Source organism: Prorops nasuta, unplaced genomic scaffold (assembly GCF_024137725.1).
Source record: "Prorops nasuta isolate Cenicafe-Biocafe unplaced genomic scaffold, Cenicafe_Pnas_1.2 PNAS00003, whole genome shotgun sequence".
NCBI classification, from domain to species: Eukaryota; Metazoa; Arthropoda; class Insecta; order Hymenoptera; family Bethylidae; genus Prorops; species Prorops nasuta.
This window is the reverse complement of record NW_027116800.1, coordinates 2,863,955-2,890,368: the sequence shown is the minus strand read 5'-3', so window position 1 is coordinate 2,890,368 and position 26,414 is coordinate 2,863,955. Positions and strand designations below refer to the sequence as shown.

Genomic DNA, 26,414 nt, shown 5'->3' with positions numbered 1-26,414 from the left:
TAATCTCGCCTCTGAGAATCCTGCTACGAATATTAAACGAAATTTCAACAATAAATTTATTGCGACGTTGGTCCGTGAGTCGCGAAATACAAATTTAAAAGCATTGATGTACCGACGGTGAAATAATGTTAGAGCATTCAGTTAAAAAATGATTTCATTATTATTCAGTCGTGAGGAGATAAGTATTTGAACGACATATCTAGACTGATGTTTTTTTATATTATCAGATTTAATTTTTTTTCTTCATGACAGGATTTTGGAAAACCGGTGCAGTAAATCTGTTTTAACCTACTGACAGTTTAATTTAGAGGGGAAATTGGCAATTTTCATAATTATAAAAATTTTGATTATTATTATAACAAACTAGTTGATCTATGTTTGATAAAGTAGAAGGTTTCGAAATTTGGGATGGTAAAGTAGCAATTGAAGCTGGGGGCAGAGACCTGAATTGATTTTACCATTAGAAGAAAACTACCAGCGAGATGGCTCGATCCAACCTGCATTTCTAGTTTATCATCTGCGGAATATTTATCAACAATTGGAATTTTGCAAAAATATTATTTATTGTTGGTACTCTTCAAATATCCAATTATGAATAACATTCTAATATTCACGAGTCAATTCATAAAAATCAAGTAAACTTACTCTCTTAAAAATGGCTTGAAGAATTGATATCTACTAGAAGTTGTATATATTTAATATGCATATAAATTATATCGTGGTATTAGTATTTAGTAGTTTACTAAGTAGAAAACTTTTTTATTAATGGGTTATCTTAAGTTTTCTTTTAAACTTTTCTCTAGTAGCTTGTTTATATGACGTATTTTATGGCCCAACCGATGCCTAATCGTTTATCAACGCTCCCTGTTAAATTATAACTGCGATTCGACCGAGAATAAAAGGAGGGTAACATTATACGTCTATACCACCAAACGGCAAATATGTAACTTTGAATTTACGTGGTTAATTTTGAAGGTAAATGACATTTTACGTGTGTCTGATACTTATGACATGTGGAATTGAAAAATATTTTTTATGCAAATACGAAAATTCTATTTAGACACATTTGTAACTGGACCTAGGGGACTTTTTAATTTTTTCAAATGGGCAAAAATTCAATTACTGTTCCAATTTTACTTTTGGTCTGTCTGCAGACTGCAGATGGTTTAAGCGGGTAAATCGATAACAAGCAATTTGAAGCGCGGAAATTTCAAGCGGTCCTTTGCCAAAATAGGATGTCGTTGAATATATAGTATAAAGTGATAAATTAAAAGCGCTACTGCGCAATGTTGGAATTTACCAAAGCATTTACCGGTACTACATTACTGCGTGGTTACAATGTTAAGTAACTTCACATTAGTATACTGTTGACAAGCGACATTGTTGTCCTCTTCAATTGTATTCTATCTGTTTTTGAGTAGTTTATCTAGAATAAAAATCTTTTAAATTGAACAGTAAATGAAACCTCGAATGGTGATAGATGAGCGTGGGTTTGGTTTACAGTAAAATTTAATCAAATCAATAGTCACTATGATTAAATGTGAACATCAGTTTAAATGAACGATTCATCGACATTAAGAGAATCAGTAATAATATAATTACTCATTATTGGGAGGAGAAAGAGTCATTAAAATATTAGAATTCACACTGTAAGCGATTTAAGTATGGAAAATATTTGTGAGCACACATGCAAATAATTTGGTTGGCTATGGTGTGACGCGTGTATGAAGTAGATATGTATTTATACGGTCCATATATGGACTACTGCGACCGACAGGGGAAATATTGCCCCTGCTAACTACTGCCCTTCGTTTTAAGTTATAGCAACGCTATACGCGCTGCGCACTCAGCCATAATCGTCCCGTTGGCAAACTATGTGTTTGTACTCCTTCAACTATATTTTTTTTCATTAACTTCCACTCCTCCCTAAATTTCATTAAAATTGTTAGGTCTCGCAAAGAAAGGAGTTTGTCAACGTTATATTATTTAAAAAAGACTATATTTGTTTTGCAAAAATATCGAGTATACATAAACTTTACTTTTTATCGTAGCGGGAGACCATAAAATGGTTTGCGGTACAACGTGATATTAAGAAGTTTTCATATTTCTATTAATTCTAAATAATCAATTTTAGATGGTTAGAATATGCAGAGAGTAATATATTGTTCTTCATTTTACTGTAGATATTTTATTATTCATTTTCTTTCGAGTAAAGTTCGTTGTATAAATTAAGGGTAGGTTTGCGGTTGACATTGTTGACGATAATCTTTGAGTCGATGTGTCAAACGAGTAATGAAGCATGCAATAGCAAGAGCAGGGATGACAATGGCAACCACTTGAATCCGGAGCTGACGCGGTGCGTTACAATTAATCAAGCAAAAACTGTCAAATGCCACGTCTCGGTACACGTCAGCCGCCTGGAAAACTATCGACCAGGAGCAGCCCTCTCACAATGCATGGCAACGGTGATACGCCAGTGGCAAAATTAAATCCTCTTGCGGGAATCATCCTTGTCATCGTAAAAGACGTTTTTCTTTCTCAGTTTCGAACATTCCTCGTCCTCTCATTTCCTTACATAGACTATGTACTTCCTCTCTATTATTCGCTCCTGTCTATTGCACAGGTTTTCGCAACGGAACCTCTTCGTCACAAGCCATGCAAGAGAGTCCATATTTGTCAACCTTTTCCCCTATCGTATGTTTTTTCGCAAAAATATCATACACGACACGTTTCTGGGGGCGCGGAAAGTCTTTTCTATTTTTAGTCTGAAATGTTTTACCCTTTTTTTTGCATATATTACGCTGAATTCTGTATCGTATGGAACGCGAACTGTGAGAATGAAATGAGATGTTTTTTAAAAAAGATGTATTTTGTTATTGTAGAAAAATATGAGAATTTTCAGTGTTATAGAATAAAGTTGTGATTAAACTTATCTACGGCCATAAATTCTATATCCAATGTTATCTTTGAACTTTTCATATTGACATGCTGTAGCGGAAATTCGCCCTAACGTATATATATACAAGTTGGAATTTACAATCTATAAGATATTGAAAATCTAAATGGTCTAGGTTAGTAGATTTCATCAAATAGAAACTACATCAGATTCCTGTTCTTAACTAACGAGAAGCAAGTTGCAAAGCAAATTTTTCAAATGTATTCCGCGTTGATTTGTTGCGAATTAAATCGTGGCAAAGTTCAACTAGCAACCTGTAGACTTTCGTGTCGGTTAACTTGTTACGTGCAACTTTCGTGAAATACGCCTGAGCAATTCTCTTTCTCGATTCAGTTTGTTAAGGGAAGGATGACATTTTCACGGTTAGGTAACGTAATCCTAGTATTACTCGTCGTACTATTTTCCAAAATGAAACCTTTTCCAACAAACGGGTTGAATGGGATGAAAAGCGAGCGTGTTCGTGGTCTTATAAGAGGAAAGACTCGATTTTAACAAGTTTTCCGCAGGGAATAAACTGCACGTGACAAGTAAAGGTCTGTTTTGGAGTTTGAGCACGTTCGCAAAATGCACCCTGCACGGCCAAGTTCGTACTAGCCATGCTCGCGACTTACATAATTTTCCATTCGAGAATCGCGCTGCAAGATCTTTGCCAGATTACGTCGCGTCTCTGCATGGATATTTGAGAAATGGTGGAAAGTTGAGCTTCGTTTCCTAAACGTACCGGATATCACAAACATTTGCGCGTGGTCTCCTTGCTGCAAGGACCTATATCCTTGGCAAATCTGAATCTGGTAGAAAAGAAAAATAATTTTCAATCTGTAGCCCTACTTTTCAGTAAATTAATATATAAACAAATGAACACCACATATTAAACCCTATAAGAAGGTATATACATATAATCTGTATAGTTGGGATAAAATTGTAAAACTTTATTTATTATATTGATTAAGATGATAATTTTATTTGTAGAAGTGAGCCATATTCCTTGTTATTGATGAATCAGAAAAGTAAGTGAATCTGCGAAGTGTTTCGCTGTGAGTGAGCAGTTTAGAGAAATGTAACGACGGGCAGGACCGCAACAAATTAACGCGAGCTCGTTACAGACTTTTCGTGCTGGCTCTGACGCAGAGTCATTAATTTCATTTGACTTGCGCCATCGAGTATCGTTCAGTTAAGTCTCTAAACCAAAAGGATTTTAAAATAAGTACATGTACATACACGTAAGTACACAGAGTCCACATACGAGACTTGAGGTCGACCAAAGATGGAAATAGACTGATATCAGATGAATTTTCATAGGATACTTTAAAAGTCTACTTTAAAAAGTAAAGTTCTGACTTTTATTATAAAAAATTTACTAACTTCAAGTGGATTTATGCCTTATATTTTATATCGTTTCTTATTATAATAATTTACAACAAAAAAATGATGAAAAGATATCCTTCAGGCTATCTTAATATGTCGTATAAATAAGTTAAATAAAATAAAAGAAACATCTAATTTCCTTTCGGATTTTTAAGATACCCCTTCTGTCCGAAGAATGACATAATTTTCTATTAGCTGGGAAAATCTTACTGTTATAACTCATAAAATTGTTCTTTTTAAACCATAAAATTCAGACTCGGTTAATCTCTCGAGAGAAACGAGTCTGGAAAAATGAACGGCTACGTTTTTGCCGGTTGGTAAAATTCGTTTTGTTGAAATTCTTGTACGGTTGGATTATTATGCGTTCGAGTCAGGGCAAGGACTATACGAAAGAAACAAACACGAACTGCTTAGTAGCCATTATATCTAGTCAATTGTTAAAACTTTTATATAATTTATCAACGCAAAATCTAACTTCTTGCGTGATGTATACAGCGCTGATCAGCACTTAATTCCAATTTGGCTCATATATTTTTACTGTTTAAGGGATGCTGCGAGAATATTGGAGAAACGGTTGGCTAAGAGGGCCTTTGGTAAATAGCCAAGGGGAGGCGAACGATGAGACCGAGATAACGAAATTATACTCTTTACCCGACATAGTCGTTTGAGAAATTTATAACGAATACTGGTGTTGGGTGGTGGATGTTGGAAATAATAAAGGTAGGGCTCGGTGTCAAACGGATTATGGGCAAAAGCCACCAGATAATAATACGCTGTTTCACCAGCATATGCCAGGGAAACGATCGATCATATACTTTTGCTCGATATTCTGTAACTCTTCTTACCTTTACTGTCACTGCTATGATTAATGCCATAATAGAACAAAATAATTTCAAGTGCTTCTTTTGGTTAATGCGCGCATCAGCTGCAGCCGATATTTTCATTTTTTTAACGAATTACATTATTTTGGCTCATTCGTACACAGCTCTGCAGTCTCTTTTTATACGTCTAACGATTCTGTTAATGTACTTGATACCCTGAAAATGTTAAATTACTATCATTCCTGAATAAAATGTCTTTTTTGCCGTAACCAAATCATAATGAATCGGTTGAGTGCTATCAAATCGCTAATTGTCACTAAGGTGCGATCGTAAAACACGAATGAGATAGAGATCAGCTCTCGTTTAATCCATGAATCTAGAAAGGTTGAAGCACCGGCTGGATTGTGTGATTAATCCATCGGACGTAATTGGAAGTTGGCGTATACGTCACAAATTGGTGAATTTATCATCACGCGTAGTCAAAATTGCCTTTTTCATCCCCTAGCACATTCTATATTCTTAATTCGTTTTATTGTGGTTTAATGGAATAAAAAAAATATATATATATTACAGAGGCAATAATTCAACTTTATCCACACACGTTAAAAAAGAGAATGATGATAAGCTAGTTTTAACGTATCTCCAGTGGGAATAATTCATGTTTCTCCTTCTCGTTCTTCTCTACAATAAGCTTGATTGTATTGGTTGAATTTTTTATGAAAAGTTACGGTACTACTTTAGGTCGTGGGGCGATTCGCAAAAAGGCCGTAAGCGGCATTACTGAAAAAACACAAGTAGAAAGTCTTGATGTGTGAGTGAAACACGGATTCACGGTTAAGTGGGAATAGCAACGCGTAGGGCGCACAGACGCTGAGGCAGCAAAGTCGGAAGCACGTGGTGGCAACAGGGGGCGCTATTACTGGAGGACAAGCTTTCAAACTCAAAGCAGTCAGTCGGTAGCCGCCTGTGCTGTGCGAAGTGCGAGTTTTCATTCAAGCATAGTAGCTCGAATAGACATTCAAAAATGTTTTAAGAGACCAGCTATAATAGAAATAGGTGTCAAACGTTTTTCCATCGAGATAACAAAATTGTCTCACATTACGCTTTCCCAGGCTATCTGACACTCGGAAACAGCGAGCTGATGCTCGTCGAACTGCAAGTGGATTATCCTATCAATTTTCTTATAGCAGGATTGATGGACGTTATCGAATTCTAAGTAAGTACTCGTAGCTTCGGCCTTCCTTAATAAAAGCTGATTGCACTTTTCGCGATATATATTTTTTTCACTGCTGCATTTTACCTGCAATAAAAATAAAACATTTACTTCAATTGATTACTAAAGTTTCTTCATCATTTTAAACCGAACAAAAGCCAATATTTGCTATGTACATATCAACTATTGTGCCGCGCTTACTGTCAATGATTGGTAAGTAACTCGTTCGCTTTAATACCTATAAAGAGCGATATCAGTTTTAAATTTGTGTAAATAATGAACAAGAAATTAAATCGTATTACTACACAATCCCCATATGAAATCTACAACCAAATAGGTATTAGCTGTTCGATGGCCGTGGCAGTCATTTTTACAATATACTTTAAACAAATTTGTTAATTAACAATCAATTTATTTGGATCAATAAATTACCAAGGATTTTTTACGTCAATAAGAGGTCGCTCAAAATGCAAATTACAAGTAGTACCATCGAACGTGATTCTTTCCCTAAAGTTTTCTTGTTTCTTTGAGCAAATATATTTTGTCTATAAAGTTCGGTAGTGGCCATTGGATATGGGATCGATCGAGAGCGTTACTGACCAACCCGATTAATTGCAACCCTTTCTTCGTATCTGCTCGTTTCGCTACGTGGTAACCAATTACTTCCCGAATAGTTTTGAAAAAAACTCGCAAACTTTTACTCGGTCACAATTACGGTATATACTATATATATATATATATATATATATACTGATGTATATAGTATTTTTCTTTGTAGAGTTTTCATAGGACGGAAAGAAAATAAGAGGAATTGATTCGATAAAAGAATATGGTAACACTTTTCTTGTCTTCACGTTTAAGAAATTGAATAAAATTTGAAAGTTTTCCAAATAACCAGCGGCTGGAAATAGTGACTCGTTATATTCGTCCGGGAAATACAAAGTGGCTTACATTTCGCGATTAAAATTCTGATCGTGATTGTATCGGAATCCAAATAAATATAGGTAAGCTTTTGGTGAGAAAATGAGTAACTAATTTGTATGAAATAAGAAGAAAGCATAATGTAATTGATAAATCGATTAAACGAATAATTTTATACATCTGTTAATCAAAGAAAATAATATGATTTCTATAGTATATTTAAAATTCACAAAAGGTCTATTAAATTTCATCAGTTTTGTTTAATGAAATTCGCGAGAAAAGTCTTAAATAAGAATCTGTAATATTCAGATACACAACCTCTGGATCTCGTTAACATAAATTAATTTTGCCCGAGGTGCATACAAGATACTTTCGGAGAGTGTTGCGTGACAAAGTATACTTATTTCGCGTTTTATCTTTACGCATATGGCACTTTTCTATTGTAGCAGTTCGCGGCACGCATGTTCTAGTGAAAGATTGTTGGTCATTACGAAACTGTTATCCGTAAAAAAGAAGAAAACATGTGACTACGAACATGAATCTTGTAATTTTTTTTGTAGTTGAAGAGAAGTATGGAAACGCGTCGTTAAATAATATCTCAAAGGTACAATACCCAGTCCTTTCCTCGCCACTGCGGAATACATCTATTGGTACAAATGGTTGCTGAAACGAATCGTTATGCCATAAATCTTTGCTGTTTTTTTAAATTGAACAAAGCAAGGGGATGAATAATGGTCGCATAGGGAAAATAGTATTGGTCCTTGTGCCCCAATAGGCCTGCTGGTTTAACCATGCTCAGTTAATAAAAATCTATTGTAATCATAGCTCGATCTGGTACTACTCGATAATCGATAACAAATTTAACTCAGGTGTTACCAGGATCTATACTATAAATTATTCAAATCAGTAAAGCAAGGCTTACTAGAATTTCAGATTGAATTTAAAATTCTTTCATGTAGGAAGCTCTCTCTGCGTTTAGGGAATGCGCGCAAATTAGAAGGCTTTTCTCTCTCTATCTCTCTCTCTCTCTCTATTAGCTTTCTAACCCACACTCGTGATATTTGTACAGGACTTGAAGCGGAGATAACCAGAAGTGCATGGATTTTGGTAACTAAAACACACTGGCAATTGTCAAAATGACTAAAATTATAATCTTTCCTAAATGCTTTTTTTAATTAAATTTATGCTTAAACAAACTTAATCGAGGTGCGCGTGCGCATAATCAAGCAAGTTACGAAGGTTATGGTTTGGAGACGAATGAATGAACAGAAAGGAATGTAAAGAGAATTGTACGAGTCACTAATGACTGGCAAATCGGTGGAGCAGAGGATATAAGTGAATGTAAATGGCAACCGCATCGTAACGAACTAGAACTGCTGACCTTTGTTGCTCTCCTAATGTTCTCCGCGTTAAGTTCTATCTCCGTCAACCTACTTGCAATATGCACAATGCTAATTGTCCTTTTAACAAAAGCGTCTGGTCTCACTCGACTAGCCCTGCAGACGAACTGACGCACACGGTTCACTTAGAGAATGGCCTAGCACCTCATTTTCCTTCATCTTCCAAGGACCATTACCGCGTCGCGCGCTTCTCTTTTCACTCGTTTATTTTACTAGCTATACCTTTGAAACTTCCATATATTCGCTTCCATGATTTGGAATAGCCTATTGCTAATTATTTCACCATGAAGATTTTAGAATAACTCTTCGAGAGCTTCGAGAGGACGATTTTTATTACGGTTCGCTCCACCCTCCGTTCGCATTACGATCAATTATTTAAATCTTATCGGTGCGCGTACAGTGCAGAATTACGGCTCTCTGCCGTAGATTCGCCGACGAATCGATGCGTGATACTGACGGATACAAAGAATTAACAATAGTCTGCCGAAGCTCTTTTTTTGCGTATTTCAAATCGATGACTTTCTGCCTGATGTACACTCTTCGGTAAAACGCGTATCGGTGTGTATGTACGAACGCGCCGGTTAACGAACGATCGGCTCCGATCCGTGAACATCTATTCTCCTGCACATATCTCGCTCGTCGAATAACATTTAGAGTGGCAGGCGATTCATCTTATTCGTCCCTTCGCAGAATTATTTTCTGCGATTATTCTGTAAATTATAAACGAAGATGCAAGCTATAGCCTAATATAACTGAGAGACGCGTTAAGCCTTAATCTATATTATTATTTGCATTAACTGCTTTATGAGGGGGGCAAAGTAAATTGCTCAGGTTTAAAAGGATGTTCTAGAGTGTATTCTGGAGTAAACAAATTTAATTTGGTTCAATTAGACCTTATAAATTGGTTGAGTCGCAATTTCCAAAATCAATCTTACACAATCCCCAAGTGCTCTTACATATTACGAGTATCCAGCACGAGCTGCTAACTTATAATTTTCTAAGAGTGAGACTCTTTGTTGCTGCCAAAAGCACGGAAACTGAAATAGTATATGGGAGAAGGAAGCAAATTCTCTCCGGAGAACACGTGCGATGTATTTTAGAACATGTTAAGTTCACAAAGCGATGGAAAAGCGAGAAACAGAAAATTGCTAAGGAAGATGGTATTATATCTACGCGTGGTAATGCGGGAAAGTGGAACAAATGAGTAAGAGGGATAAGTTTCACTTAATCTGATCAAGCTTTTTTTTACACGTGGGATATGTGGGGTAAAGCTGCCAAGAAACTATTGAAGCGAATCCATGCGATGAATTTGGATTAATTACAGCGACTGCTCGGTCCAGAATCTGGATGATGTATCGAGCCTAGGGTCACGTTACGCGGTATCGCACCGCGTTGGCCACAATCCATCCAGTATCTTTCACGAACGGTTTCGCATGGATTCGCGGATATTCTCGTATGCTACGCCACGCCACGCCACGCCACATATGTCAACCGATGACACCCACCGCTGATCGAACCAATAATCCTCTTTTGTGCCCTCTATGCTCTTGTCATGCTTGGCAAATCCTACTCCAGGAAGTCGATGACGGCTAACCCATTTTTGGTTAACCGTCGGAAGTAGAGGCGTCAAACGACCAACGCGCCAAATCATTATACAGGGGTAGTTTCATTTAAGGACCTTTTCATCGCCTTGTCTAACCTGAAAGCCAAAAAAAACTATTTTAATTTTATTACTTTTTAAACTGAGCAGGTTATAATTTTTTCTTACGTCATTCTTTCTTTTCAGATCGCGCATTTTTTTTTTTATTTAAGACAAATCTTGCATTTCAATGAAAATTCGAGCTGCCCATAACCGTCTAAAGGTTTGATTTGTACGATTGAGGAGAGACATATTCATGGAAATTCACGTTTCAATGTCTGCTCATATTGGTCGTAATTTGCGTAATTACACATGCGATAGGACGATCGAATGTTACTTTACTTCAGTATAGCCAGCAGATCATGCGTATTTGCTTTACTGGCTCACGTAAATCCTGCAGAATATGGAAATTAAGCTTGTATATAGTACAAACGGAAACTGATTTGTTATTAGTTACTGGATCGAATAGAGATTTGTAAAAACCATAGGGTTACTTTGCACTTTTTTAAATCTTCATTAATTAAGCGCTAATGCAGATGCCACATAACGAATGTTCTAAGCAGAAATGCTCTTTAGGCGGGTCACGTTACGCGTTAGCTCCGCTACCCAATGGGACTAAGTAAGCACATCTAGGATGCCATTGTTCCTCCACAATTCCAAGCGCCCCTACGAGAGTTGGTCGATATAGATTTCGAGTTACAAGCGCGTCACGATCTTCAGACTAATCTGCATTAATGTTCTTAGTAGCTACATGCTTTCCAATTTACAAGGACACGATTTTAGAATGACATGCTTATTTTTCTTTTATGAAAAACCGATAGTTACTCGATTACAATAAGACCAGAAAATATATGTTAGGGTGCACCAACGCTCGTAAGCTAACTTTGGGAACTTCATTGAAAGTGGATTAGGCTTAGTCATGATTTATTACTAAAATACAAGCTGTGAATAATTAATGTCAATTCAATCTTATTTCTATTAAAAATTGAGTCGAATATTTAAGAACCATTGTTAATTCAAAGTGCGTGATTTATAGATAATAATACGATTTATAGTTCGATAAAATATGTATCCATTTTTTACGCTAATCTTTGCACAATTTGGTATACAGGAGAAAGTAGCTCAAAGCGGATCACTTAAAGTTTACAGATTAACAAACTGTGACTTTAATTGGTAATGATAATATTTATGATATAATTAGTTAGAGTAATTATCCAACTTTAAAGCAATAAAACACTCCGTATTATTTAATATCATTTTTTTTATGCGAAAATTAAATAAAGTGATTCTGACCCAGTTTCCCGAGGGTACACTTTTTAGTTAAATAATTAGAACTTTTGAGAAAATTGTTCAAAAAAATTATTTCACGTATCATTTTAAACTTTAATAATACTGATTCGAAATGATACTACGAATAAACAAAGAGTTATAAGAGTTTGTGAATGATCCAGATAAACTTACATTCGAAATTTTTATCGGCTTCGGCACAAAAATAAATTGATTTCTGAAACTTTTATATAATCCATATTTCCCAACGCAATGCAACCAATTTAGATTCACACACATTGCAGTAATTCAACTAAATGAAAACATCAACACTAAATGTTTAAATAATAGTGTAAGAGCAATAACCTTCTTTACGAGGGGTATCCTCTTTGACCATAATCCTCTAGAGTTATAAATGAAAGGTTATAATTCGTAAATAATGACAAATTAATAAATAAATTTTAACTTTTATTCAAGCATTATGGAGAAAGTAAAACGCATACAATTTAGTATTAATATTAAATGTGCAATGAACCCGCAAGATGGAATGTACCGGCAAATTTAATCACTTACAAAATCGACAATAGAGTTACACTGCTGGCTGGTTCAAGCTTTTCATAGTATAACAAAACGATTAATCTATTATACTATTGCTCTACTCGATAATGTTCTGTTAGCCTATCGAACACACTGTGACAACCGATATTCCCTCTGTTTTCGTATAAATAAGTATATATTATCTTTTTGATCTCTGATTTATTCCCCTTGACGAGACGTATAACATTTAATTGATTTTTCTTCAATCAAAACAAAATTCACAGATTTTGAGTATAGGAGGTATTCCATTGACAGTCGATAAAATATTTGTGATCCTCGTTTCTAACTTCACGAAGCTGGTTCTATTATTGGAAGTATTTTGAAATCAAGAAATGCAGTCTGAGGAGATTGAGAAACGTCACGATAGCATTGATCCGTGTCATTGTTAATTCTACGAAGCTGGTACACTCCGCAAGAAAACGATGTTTTCCTCCCATCCCTTATTATACTATCGCGTCACATCGGTACACTGCACGGTATAGAGGTATCAAGCGAATAGCGTTGATTCAAGGAATTCAGTAGAATTAAATCGTATTCGAGATTCCTCTAGACAGCTTAACGCGCTTATGAGCTGATCGTATTATTCATGGCGCGAGACCGGATGTGAAATATCAATGAAGCGAATCGGAAGATGAATCTAATGACTATAGAGCATGAAACTCCAGAAGGTAAGAAGCTTGCGTTGTAGTTGGTGTAGACTCCAGTATATAATAACGAGAGAAAGAATAAATTTGCTTGAAACTTTCTGTCACCGTTCGCACGTGTATTCCAAACGCACAATAATATCATTTTTCAGATGTTTCGTATTTACGATTGTCACAGTGTCATTGGGTGAAACGAAGGAAGAACGAGGCACGAGGGTTAGTGTGTAACTGTATATATCGGGAATGAACGGCTTTATTATCCCTACTGCCTTCTTCTTTTAGCTTTCTTAACCAGCTTGCTAAAAATGACTCGCACGTTGCGGACTTTGTGTACCTCTTGATCCGGACGATAAATTCAGCTGGTTACGAAGTGCTACGTGCCTACACCACCAACACCATTTCAACCTGTCGCGATGCTTTTCGAGCGGGAACCCCGAGGCTACTTCGTCTTTTCTTAAATGACATGGATTGGTCTGACTACCATTTTAAAGTATTCTCAATAAATTAAGGTTGAACAAAAGCTTCTCGCTTCTACCTCTCTCTCTCTCTCTCTTTCTCTCTATCTCTTGCCCCCTTACCCTTTCTACTCCTAAACCAGTCTTTCTCGATTCGGCTTCTTTATGACTCCCTCCTTTTTTACTCCCTTGGGTCAACTTGTTCCAAAAAAATTCAGCAAATTCTTTTCAGAAAATTCTACCCCTGCTTGGCACCTGGCTATTGTTTTCAGGAAAAACAATAGCACTTGAAAGCTTTACGCGGTTTACTCGATGATAGCACATTTTGTTTGCGTTATCGACAGACGCCGGTAATAAATAAATGTTGTTAATGGAGGAATTGGAGGCGTAATTTAATCGATCGTAATAACTTTAGAACAGAGAACTTTAGACTATTGATTTTTCAGCAGAGAAATATGCAGATTCAACAAGAAATTGGATTCTCCGGTATAACCTACAAGGGCACGCGTGTGTACTTGTGCTATAGACGATGGTGTACCTATTTCGTCAAATTCTAGCATATATATATTATTCATCGAGTTACCCGGATAGTTCCTCCTTCAGTTTCCTATGCTTGTCTTTATAAAGTTATGACCGTCATGTGCTTGTAACGTAATGAGATGCTATATTCGAGTACGAAACAGTATTACGGGTAGGTCATAGCATTATACGATGGTAAGGTGGTCGTGGTATCTCATCGTAAAATTGCAGCATAATTCCAATAATTATACTGTTAACCATGCCGCATCATTCTTAATCTTTATTGTGATTTAGATACGTGAATGCTCTGGAATTTAATTAAAAGTATTTTCATTTTTAGCTACGGTATCTCCATGTTTTCACTTGTGTTGTCTCTACACATTTTCCTAGAGTATCCTTTTATTTTTAATATAATATTATGAAGCCATAAAAAACAATCAGCTTTGGAAGGCTACAAATTATATCAATGGCTGTTATATCAAGCATTATCAAACTCCTTGAAATTTGCTTTTCATATTAGTAATGAAAAGCGTATGGATCATAATCACATAATTGAATTAATATCTCACCTAGATTTTCCTTATTGGTCACTCTCCAATCTTTCAAAGGATTTAATCTTCTTCGTAATCTGTGTTTCTCTCTAAGTATTTTATACATAAAACACATGCAAGTATAAGGAAAACAGATTACTATTGGTAGCATATTTATTCGGACGAACGTTCGAAAGTATATTGAATTAGGGCCTGCGTGCTAATGTCACGGTTCATTTCCAGTTGAATTTATCAACGATGATTTGTTTGAGCGTGTAATTTTCACTTTTAACCTTCCTCTGAGAATATTTTCACAAACCAATGTTTTAAAATAATGTTGTATTATTCACACAATAAAATTCGTTTGGCTCTGATATGATTGTATCAGATTGCGGCAATTGTGGCTAAAATTTATAGCTGCATTTTCGCAACTGCTCAACGCAAACTCGGATAAATTTGCTAAAATAATTTTCTGATTAAAAATGAGATAAAACTCGCAACCGCAATTTCACTAATTAAATGTTTGAAATATTAGTAAGTCAATAAATGTTGCAAAAAAGATTGAAGTAGCTTTGATTATATTTTCTTGTTATTGTTTTTAATTTCAAAACTTAAAGAGAGAGAGCTTAAATTCTTTTAAAGTTTTTAAAGTATTGGGTACTTCTTTTTCATTCCGGTTTTGCTTGTGGCAAATAAGAAGAATGGGTGTTACGAAGCACAACTATTCCGGACAATAATTTATTCATAACAGTAACGCATTATTTTCAGCTTAGTTAATGAATGCAAAAATGTTCTTAATTTATATACAACCTGTGTAAGAGTTTAAATAAATTAAATCGACCATTGTCGCGCTAATTTGTGTCGCCGAATCGCGATATTAAAGAACTATTCAAAGCAGACGCTTGTATATGCGCGACAATCCAATCTTTAAAGAAATCCAACAATTTAAATTAATGACAATTGGAAATTGACGATATGAATTTCAGGAGTTGAATACTTATTTTTAGAGTCCAAATTTCCGATAAGGCAAGTTAAGTGGACTGAATGGGAAATCAGTTCAACTTGAAAGTATTGTGGCATGAATTTCACAGCTTCGTTGTTTTATACAATTCGACTGCATGAGTTTTTTCTTCGTTTCCAGCTCATAAAAACCTTCCTCCCCCGTCGACTAACATTTCGAATAATCGTTGGTTTGGTATAATATTGATTGCATCGTTAAAAATAATACACTCACTTGAAATCCGAGTAGCTAGTCTGAAGCTGAATAAAAATGTTTCGATTATTTTCTCGATTATATAATATTTTAATTTATCAAAAGACTAGCGGTTAAGAGTCGACTGGTGTATGGTAGTTTTCATGTAATAATCGGAGAACGAGAGGAAAACAAAATGAAAATCTGCTGGTGTTATTACTTTGTGCTTTTGCAAAAATCCTACCTTTACCTATATTTTTAAAAGTCATTTCTATGGGCCATGCGCTGGCGATTGATTTATTTCCATTATTTCCCTGTCCCTCTCCGTTTCTGTCTCTTCCTTTTTCTCCCCTTCCCCTCCCCGAAGCCCCACTCTTTTTATCTGCATCAATTCCTGTATTTTTAAAAGATTTTGGACGCAAAAAGACCAAACAAACTTCTGTAAAGGGACATCAATCAATGGCAACAAACAGTAGGTAGATCTTTCATAAAACGTTAAACGATATTTACTCGGACAATTGACAACCCTTATGACAGCTCTAGTATCTTTAAATAATTTCCAAAACTAATTATTCCAAAAGCTGTGCATTAAGATTCGATTAATGCTTTTTATTATATTAGAATAAATGCGGAAATTCAGAATTGTGTACTTGTAAATACCGGATTTCCAACGCTACATCATGAAATCGGTAATGATCAGAAGTATAAGTTTCCAATACAGCCAGTGTACTCTCTTCGGAATGGCAGGTCAGTGCGGTGTCATGTACTGACGGGGGATTGTAGACACGCTTGAAAGGTCGAATCTCATTAGGTGAGGAATATTTGACTAACGACGCTTTTCGCTAAACTCTTGTCAACGATGAACCACCGAATACCATTACGGTTGTTACTTGTCATTTACGTCTCTAAATTAACGCTTTATGGCCGATCCTTCGTAGGATATTAATGTGCTTGCAAGCCATGAAGATTCTCGCGAGAGTTTTCACAGGTTTGCCCCATCTTTACGCTGTTTTTTGCTTTTCCGTTAGCGTTTCCTTTTCATGAGAAATGAGGGAGCAGGGGTTTACTACCCCTCCTCCTCTCCACCTTTCCTTCGCTTGCTTATTGTTATCCAGGGAATTCCTCTTTCTATTGCGACAAACCTCTATTGTTAACAATGGTCGTTCTACAATTTGACGAATGTACTCGTAAAACTGTGTCAACGTAAAATAAATACGGTGCTAGTTTTCACCGCAATGCATCATATTTTATACGCATACATCGTTCGGAAACAAGATCGATTACAATGGATGATCTACACCTGTCATTGAATGTTGTCGAAAGAGCAAACACGTACATATAAATCTTACCCTTATAAATACACGCGCCACGCGTATCCACCAAATTTTGTTTTCAAATATTTTAATTGAAATTTCTCCCTGTTATGAATATATAACTATATCTTATCTTAATAAGATAATGAATAAATGTTTTTTTCATAAACATGATTCTATAAAGGTGTCTGATCGGATCGGTTGAGGTTAGTGTTCTTGCCGTACGTAGGGCGAAAAACTTGTAGCTCCACATAAACATCGGCAGGAAATGACTTTCCTAAGACTGGCTGCTACGGAATCCTGATAGGAGGCCCTGATCCCACAGGCAGTATCGTTACTTTCCCTGAAATCTCGAAGCCTCGTGCTTTAACCTTGAGCTCGTATTCCTTTTACAGCGATGCATCTGGGTTATCTATTAGTTGCTGTGGTTCTAGACGCGTACTCAGTGTCGCCAGACTGCACGGGCATACTGACTTTTGCATAAATTCAATATATGAAGAAACTTATGCTCGACGTTGACGTAGGGATGTTGTGTTAAAGATAACTATGGGAAAGAAAGAAAGAAAAGGTGGGTGTGATGGGGTTAGAAAGTTTGAAAAAGTACAACGCATAAATCGTGCCACAGTAAAACTATTTCACCCGGAGGCTGGTTTGCGTGAACAAAACGCAAGGCTTCTCGTTGAGTGAATGAAGTTTCGGCAAGAATGTCAGTCTTATGATTAAAGTTTAAACAGGCCTCTTGTTTTTATTGTTGAAATTGTATCTTGGCGGGTCACGACTTAATTTATGCAGCTGCATTCAGCTGCACGAAAATGAGGTTTGTTTCATTAAGAACGTATACCTGTCTTCATTGGCAAGCTGAAAATTCTCGAGTTGTGAGAAGTGAGCTTATGAGGAATTACGTAATTGTAAGGTCAAACGATGAAGCGCGCAGCCATTATAGAATTGGAGCGCAAAAAGTGAGCAATGCGGGATATTGCTCCTGCTTCAAAGCATTGTTGGAAATTTTCAGCAATTAAAGACCCGTAAATTACATCAACATTGGCCGACCGTTTGTTGTGGCTTTGAAATGTTGTAGTATTCGAAACTTTTTGATCGAGAAGTATATACCACTCTCTCGAATTTTCATGGATTTTCGCGTTCTTAACGGTTGACCAAATTTAGCGGGCGTGCGTTATAATAGTTCGTTGTATATGGTTTAAGTGTGATTTGCGCTGTTCGTTTATGCAAGACATCTTTGAAATGTTTGCATTGCAAATGCGCTTATATTATACTTTATTACTTGGACACAATAGCTGAGACTAGCTAACGACGCTTGGTGAGAGCGCGCATATTTTAACAGGGAGAAACGCACTAGCCAGAAGAGAAATCGCGGTTTCCGCTTTACGAGCCCATCCCGCTCCGCTCGAATTCCCAGAGAAGCCAGAAAACTTGCCGGCCCGTTGATATCGCATCCATCCACGACTCCTCCATAGTGCTGGTGGTGTGCCTGCCTTATCTGCAGCTGCCAACGCTGCAACTTATCAGTGCTAAGTCCTACGAATTTGCCAAAGTTCGCGAGGAATAAAACGTCCAACATCTTGTATCCAGCATTTTTCAAATCAGCCCAATAAGTCTTTGCGGAATTTCAATATTCCCAAGTTATTTCGGCCACGACATTCGCCAATTCTCGTGGAAGCAATTTGAATAACCAAATCACGCAGTTGCTTGATAATCATCCCTGTCACTTCGTTCAACATAAATCTTTATTCATTTGAGCTTTGCTGTTACAGAGGTCGTTAATCTGATGATCAGCAAGATTTTTGAGTGAAAAATAAACTTAGGTATGTAAACGAGACTGTTATCGGCAAAAGAGTAAAGTGATTTAATCCAGTAAAATATTTCTTGACCGTGGGAAGTTTTAAAGACTTTAGGAATAAGAGCCAACCATCCTCGTTAAAAAGTTGTGAAATGTTTGAAGTGAAGTACAAGCTACACTGATTACTATTGCAAAAACCTATAGCTATTTATTCTTTTAAGGAATTCTTTGGAGAATATTTTTCTCTGAGTTGAAAGCGCTATCGTTAGCATATAAGTATGACAACAACTCGTAATGGAAACAACACTTGAGTCTTCCCCAGCAATCTTATTAGACCCATTTCTACAGCATCCAATTACCTTTCATTCACTGACACAATATTTGTCATACGAAACACGCAATATTTGAAACAAACATCATGAAAATACAATAGCATTTTTCCAATTTTTCCCCTTCATTTCATCAGCGCAGTTTCAATAAGCCAATACATTACGAAAATTTTCAAGTGAAATTTTTAAATATTGAATGAGTTTTAAACAAAACCATAAATTTCACTCGAACTTTACTAGCAATTATAGTTTAAAAAGTTAATTTTATCGCTGTTCGAGTGAATTTTAATTGCTGTCCATTTCCGAACTGCATGCTTACAGTTAACTTGAGAAAGAGTATTTCGTAAAACGAGCCCAAGTACCAGGGATGCTTCCATGATGCTTGGAGAGTCTCCGATGAAATACGAAAAGGTTTTATGCTTTTTCTATTAAAGCGAATATGGGCGATTTTGTTACGAAAAGAGCGAGGAGCGTCCTGTTGGAAGGTGAGCACAACTATACGTGATCGACCGAGGGGATGGCGGCGTATGCAAATCATCTCGATAAAATAAAGTGCATTTAAGCTTTTAGAGGGTTGCTGGTCGTCCAGCTGGCTTTTTGCTTCTACTCCGAGGAAAAAAGAATGCAGTTATCGCAGATATAAGCGAGGCCTGACGCTGAAAGTCGAGGAGGTACTTGCCGTGCATTAAAAAATCCACGGAAAATAAACGTCTGACTTTTTCTTTATGGAATTCTGAACGTCCTAATGCGTCCTTGCGCTGGGAAGTTTATTAAAAGCGTTAGGCCGCAACGCGCTTGCGTGTGCAAACGAAAAAGCCCACAAAGAAGTACTTCCGGAAAGAGGGTAATGACTTGTGAAGAGGAAAACGAGCAAAAGAGAAATTAAAAACATAACAGGTACAGGGATGAAAATGATAGGAGCGGAAGACAATAGCCAGCGAAGGATGAAATTATGGAAGTGGTTTAGCGGCTACCAGCTAAGCCATCCTGTACACTTTCATTATCATTTTTTTCTACATTATTCATCCCTATCCAAAGCTTATAGACTACTTTTGTAAATGCACGTAGGTGTAATAATTTTCTCTAATTACGATATGAGCGTAGCATTTATTACATCGAGTATGCTAAAAAAGCAAACTCTAGAGAAAAGCGCGCTTAAAGTATCCATATATCTCACCGGTTAACTTAACTGAAGGATATGCCCACTATATTTGGGGAATATTTATTCACATATTTTGCTGCAATATGAGCTTACTTGGATCTGGCCCGCTTGCATGTTCTTTATGAATATGTAACGGGAGATATAACATCGCGAGCTCAACTGACACGAACTATTGCAGTTTACTGTTACGAATTGATTCCCTACAATTTTGATTTTTTCTCCTGATTAATTTGCTTGTAGAGCTTTCTCTTCTGCATCAGCGCAACAGTTCGCGTTATTTAAATTAAAAGTCAACTTTGTAATAAAATATTGTTATCAATAATTGTCTTTTTTATTTTAACCAAATCAGCATTGAAAGTAGCATTATATAGACTTTATAGTATGGTTTCACTTTATTTTTCACTAAAATTGCATATTTACTATGCAAACAAAAGTTTTCAAGAGAAATGTTGTGTTTTTGTCAATACCGATCGTATCATGAGTTTAAAATTTAATATACGGAAGAGACTGACCTATATGCAGTGTGTCTCATAATTCACTCCAAAATAGTCAAAAATAAAAGAGGACGCAAAGCGTACTGTGGAGGAAGAAGCGCGTTATTAATTGAGGATGGAAAGAGAGAGAGAGAGAGAGAGAGAGAGAGAGAGAGAGAGAGGTTTCTCTCTCTCTCTCTCTTTATCTTCAAGCAATAACGCGTTTCTTTCCCCACCATGCGCTTGGCGTCTTCTCTCGATTTCCGGTCGAATCAAGTGGCACACCCTGTATAAACATTCCATCTATTCCAAATTCTAGCTACAAAGTTTCTTCTCGTTCAGACAAAAATATATCAATAACGAATGATTTATGTGGTTGGAATTTTAAACAAGTTTAAGCTAATAATAAAGCAAATCTGAGATCGTTAAGGGTCTTTGGAGTATGTTGATTAATTATTGTTTGCTAAAAGCATTAAAGGTTTCGTAGAGTTGAATTGAAAGAGTAAAACGATCACGTGGCAGCAACGGCTTGTTCGCGCCAACTTATTACACTTCTTGCATGAAAATGAAGTTGATTTATCGCACGTCGAGTCCCTCTTCGTTAATTCAAATTCCGCAAAACAACGCGTACTACAAGTGCGACCATTATTACCCCAGGCATAATGATAGAGCAATCGTACGTCAACTGCACTGCTGGACGCGGCTATCAAAGTCGATGCACGTGCTACAGTTCCATTATACCAAATTCGTGATTTCTATCGTTCTATTCTCTTTTACCATTATTGCATTTCAATTACGTAATTATGGCAAATTTGTTACGTCAGCTTATTCGCATAGTCTGGTATAGATATTAATGACCGAAAATTGCATTGAAATCTATATATCTTTGATAGATTCATACACGCAAAGCTATATAAATTTGATTGAGTTGAAGCCAGTATTGTGAGATAATGAATTGCGATAATGTAAAATTGATTAATCGGAGAGTAGAAGAAACTAAAATGATGTTTCTTTCAAGTTACAGGATATTCCGAATACAGATGAGATATGGAAGATTGAGTATGCTGGTGGAATGCGAGGTATAAAAACCGACCGCGGAGCGACAAGGGATGCGATAGCTAAGGGACGATGTCGATGAGCTCGACCTGGGGGTCGAAATTGTTTTTGGTGCTGATAACAACGACGATAGTTATCGCTAATTATCAACGTTATCGAGATCGAGCATATTTGCACGAGGAGCTAGCCAGCATCCACATATCCGCCAGGAACGTGACGCGCTTGCAAGGTGAGTGTATAAAAATAACGCTACGAAAAATTTTTTGTTTCCGACCTTATTTGCGGCTCTGAAGCATCGAATGGATCTTTTATCGCACCGGCGAATTTTCGGAAAGCCAAGTGCGTGTATCAGTAATTTCATTTGCATAGAGATAGGACGGCGGGATAATTACACTTGTAATTGAAACTGTATTAGTTCTTATATTTTTTAATTAACAATACTCCTCTGACATTATATTTACTTTAATTCGGACGAGACGATATAAATTTTGTACGTGCTACGCAAATTTCATATAAGCTGTTAGCGAATGTGCGGCACAGCGTTGGAATAGAAAGTAGGTCGCGTCGAGGTAATTAAATATTGTGCGTTCGTTAATTGCCGTAAAAATAAATTTGTTGCCACAAGTCTAATTTGCCGCTTAAACGAATGGATTTGTCGGTAGGACAAAAATCTGAGAATTGCCTGACGAGCATTAAAACTTTGTGTGTATAGATATAATAATGAATTATTCGTTTGCACAACTGGTGTTTATGCCGTTTGTATGAAATAAAGTGTTTACAGTAATGTTGTTTTACTAATTTTGTGCATTTATTAGGGGTTAAACTGATATTAGTTTACTTTAGTTCTATCATATAAATCAACTGAGCTATACTATATACTGCATATATTGCGTATAGATGCTTCAAGAACGATTGCTGAAACTGAAAGGGTAAAGAAAGATATCGAATTATAATTACTTAGTCAAGACAGCCAGATCACATTGAAAGGATGAAGCTGGATAGAGGCCGAAATGTTCGCTGATACATTGCATTGAAAAGTTTCATCAAACTTGATCACGTACAAGCTGCACGAAGTACCTATACAAATAAAACAAAAAAATGTACTTTAGGAGCAAATTTTACGTTGAAGCCCTCTGCGTACACAAGAAAACTACTGAATTCATAGTAGCTGCAGTATAAACTTTTGTTTTTGTTTCTTTATTAATATCCATCTTTATTAAAATGAATTGACAAAATAAAATTTTCTTTTGAAAAATCCATACAGCTATAGTATAATTTATTAAAAAATAATCATCTCCGGTACAAGAGACTTACGATGCAAAGTTGGAACGTGACGCGTATAAATTTTCGTAACAACTACGCGCTGACGTGCAATAAGTTTGAAAGATATTTAGACTTATTATAGCATATAAAGTATATGGCGTCAAGGTGGTTTTTGTGTGAGCTCGCCACAAAAGTTAGTGGCACGTTTGGGCATCTGGCTTGTCGGAGTTCAAAAGTTTCGACCTCGCTCAAAATATGTGCTTTTGCATAGTCGATTTTATAATCTGCTTTGTTTACTCGACTCGCCAGTTATCTGCACCTGCAACTGTATCTGTTCCATGCAAGAAGCTGCTTATGAATGAGCAAAGGCCACATGCAAACAGTCAGTCCTAAAGTTAAAACTAACATTGGTCAATTTAACCAGCCTCGTTAATTGATCGATAAGTGCATGGATAGGAGGACGCTAAAGCAAAACTCTCACTAATCTCTGCTTTAATTCCCATTAAAAAGGTCGAAAACTGATTCGATTCAGATCGGCATAAAAGATCCACGAAAACTTTTTCCAATAAATAGTTTATAAATAAATGCCATCAGCGCTGAGCATAGTTTTAGTAAATTATGAAAATCCTAAGATTAAAATAAAACACAATAATCCTATATAAACAATGCAAATCTCTATGAATTCTTGAACGTAAATATATATCGATTATTAAGAACGGATCGATGCTTGATATAATAAAAGAATATCGCATCTGCATATATTTAAACGTATATAGATCTTGCAGACTTACCTCATATTAACATTCACGTGAAACAAGAGAAAAGCTTATGAAATTCCATTTAACGTGGCATTTTTAGGCAGGACGTAAAGCGACATTGCCACGGCTTTTGTCCGTGGCTGACAGGGAAAAACGGAATCCCAGTAAAAACGAGCAAGTCATGGATTGTAACGTTGACTGGATAAAGTGACGACGAGTAAATGCGTACTTTAGGCCCTTGACGAAAAAATTGTGTTCGCTTGGTTGATGGTAAAACTTGAACTGGCCATAAAAAATTACGACTAATGATTAAGTAATGTTGTTAAAACTAAGAAGTGTTTCTTGAGAGTTACCTTATAAATATATTGCACGTTAAATTATAGATTGACACGTTTCTTGGAAAACATTATCTATAACAAGTTCTGAGAAAATTATATAGCTATATTTTTAACCATAAATAGAATTATTAATTTACTCAGCGCTTATTATTTTGGATATCGCGTAAGGGGTGCTGTGGTTTCTCAGGCTTGAATTGGCTGGCAAATCTGGCAATTAGCGAGGGACACACGATGCGTTTGGTAGGCCTATGGCTGCGGAGGATAGCGGTATTTTAATTGTCGCACCCTCCGTGCCCAGGTTGAATTACGAGAGGCTAATTGCGTCGAAATGTGTCAAATTATACGCGATCGTTCGCAGATTTAGCAAGGGCCTCTCTCTCTTTCACGGCTCACCACACCTATCGATCTCAGCTACCGGAAGCTGTGCCTGATTATCGATAGTTCAAGCTGGATTCTCCCGTTTGAGCTGTGTCAAGTTTGAGGCGTTTTCTCACTGGAAAAAATTACTCACTTCTAAATCGATCCCTTGTGTCAGAACAGCTGACGTATATGGGCATCACTCTTACTATCATAAAAATTATTATTTCAGCGAGATATATCGCAAATAGAGATTGAAAGAGAAAAAAAAAACAAAGGAGCTAATCATGTCCTTATACCGAATCGTTGAGAAGGATTTGAGAGTAAAATGAAAGTTGATATAATCCGAGAAATGGTTCTCAAGTCAGGAATTTGCAGGATAATAGCTGACGCGAACATTATAGATCACTGCTATTACCGAATATAATAACGCGCGATCTTTTCAAGCACAGTCTGGTTTCCTTAAATCGCAGCTAGTTTACTTTTACAATGGGGACGTTGCACTTGGAATGAGAGTGGGCAGCCTTGCGACGCCAGTAGGCAATATTAATCCCTCATGAAAGTGCAATTTCGGGATTTCGTTGTCGAGTAACGACTTGAATTCCGGATCTACGCGATTCAGCTCTCATCCGTGCTTTAAGATACGGCAGCAAGATTTTCCGAGGCGAGTAAAAAGATAAATAGCAATGAATCACGTAGAGTCTCTACGCTTTGCCATATATCATATTTTATTTCTTTCCGGTTTGGGCGCTAAAGTTTAGTCGCAAGAAGACTTAGCAAGAAGAATATAACAGATTGAGTGTTTTCGAGGGAATTTACTCTCCAGTAGTTCGACCGAATTCCGCACTTAATTTTTCGTACGAACAATGGCTGCTAGTAATCTGGAACTGCCATGTACGTATAAGGGCAGGTGCCGGCGGAAAGAAATCTCATCGCGTCGCCGGGAACGAGTAGATGTTCTTGCTTTAGTTAGGAGACTGCTTCGAAGCTGGAAGATAAATGTCAAAGCTTTCATCGACGTCCTAGGGCCCATCTCGATGGCGCACAAGACTTGAGCCAATAAGATTTTCCTCCCCATTTACAGATACACTTATCCAACGATTCGGATCTCTTTCTGTCAAACATTAATACCACATTTTAATTACGCTCATCGTGTTTAAAACTGCAGAGTGCATTACCTTCAAGTCGTATATGAATGAATAATTATTCGAGAATAATTCGAAAAAGATAAAGATCGACGTATAATTCATCAAATAATACAAGAGTAAAACGGACAAAAGTGAAATGCATGAGGTTTCTTTGGCAGGAAGACGGAAGGGAATCAGAAACGGGTGGAAGCAAAGAAAATTCTGATACGAAGCTGACTCTCGGCTGGAAGCAATATTAAAGTTATGCTAGTGAGAAAAAAGCAATATACGAGTGAAATAATGCGTAAAGATGAAGAAAGGTCCCTAAAATTGTTTCGTTGCAAAGGAAAGTTTCAATTCGAGCGATTGTTTTATTATGGCATTTTATATAGAAGACGCATCTGTGATATATGGAAAAGAATCGAAGATGTAAGAGAAGTCGCGCGTTCTGGTGTGTCAAAAGGCTCCCACAGAGCACAATGGCTATTGTTACGACTCCGCCACTATAAGTTCAAGCTGCGAGGTTACGCGAAGCGCAGAGCGCAGCTTCCAGGAACACGTAAAGACGCTTTGTACTGCTCGGTATAGCCGCACGATAAATCGTCATACTCTGCATTTACGTGGAACATAGGCCGAGAGTACCAACTTCCTTTACAAATTTAAGGATAACGGTTTCTGGTCAGTCTAGAAATATACGAGCGTCCGTGCGAACATTTTTTAAGCTAGCAGGCCATGGACAAAGAAAATTAGCGCAACTATAATAGCCCAAGTTTCCCAAAAGCTTTCCACCCTTTTATTTGGCAAGATAGCGATGAGCATTAATCTGCTTTCATTAAACTATAAAGTTTCTCCGAAGCTTAACGAGATGTGTGTATGTGTGAATGTATACATTTACAACCACAGCATTCGGAGCGAAATATGC

The 26,414-nt window shown here is 36.7% G+C and overlaps 1 protein-coding gene across 1 annotated transcript in view; it reads left to right on the top strand.

The window, feature by feature from the left end:
* The first annotated feature begins 6,107 nt into the window (after positions 1–6,107).
* Positions 6,108–26,414, top strand: part of LOC136785817 (zwei Ig domain protein zig-8-like) — a 33,016-nt gene continuing 12,709 nt past the window's right edge. Inside the window, exons 1-2 of the mRNA XM_066747098.1 lie at positions 6,108–6,358; positions 21,612–21,878. Of these exons, the coding sequence (XP_066603195.1) occupies positions 21,722–21,878 (157 nt within the window). The 5' untranslated portion in view covers positions 6,108–6,358; positions 21,612–21,721. The remainder of the gene's footprint in view (positions 6,359–21,611; positions 21,879–26,414) is intronic.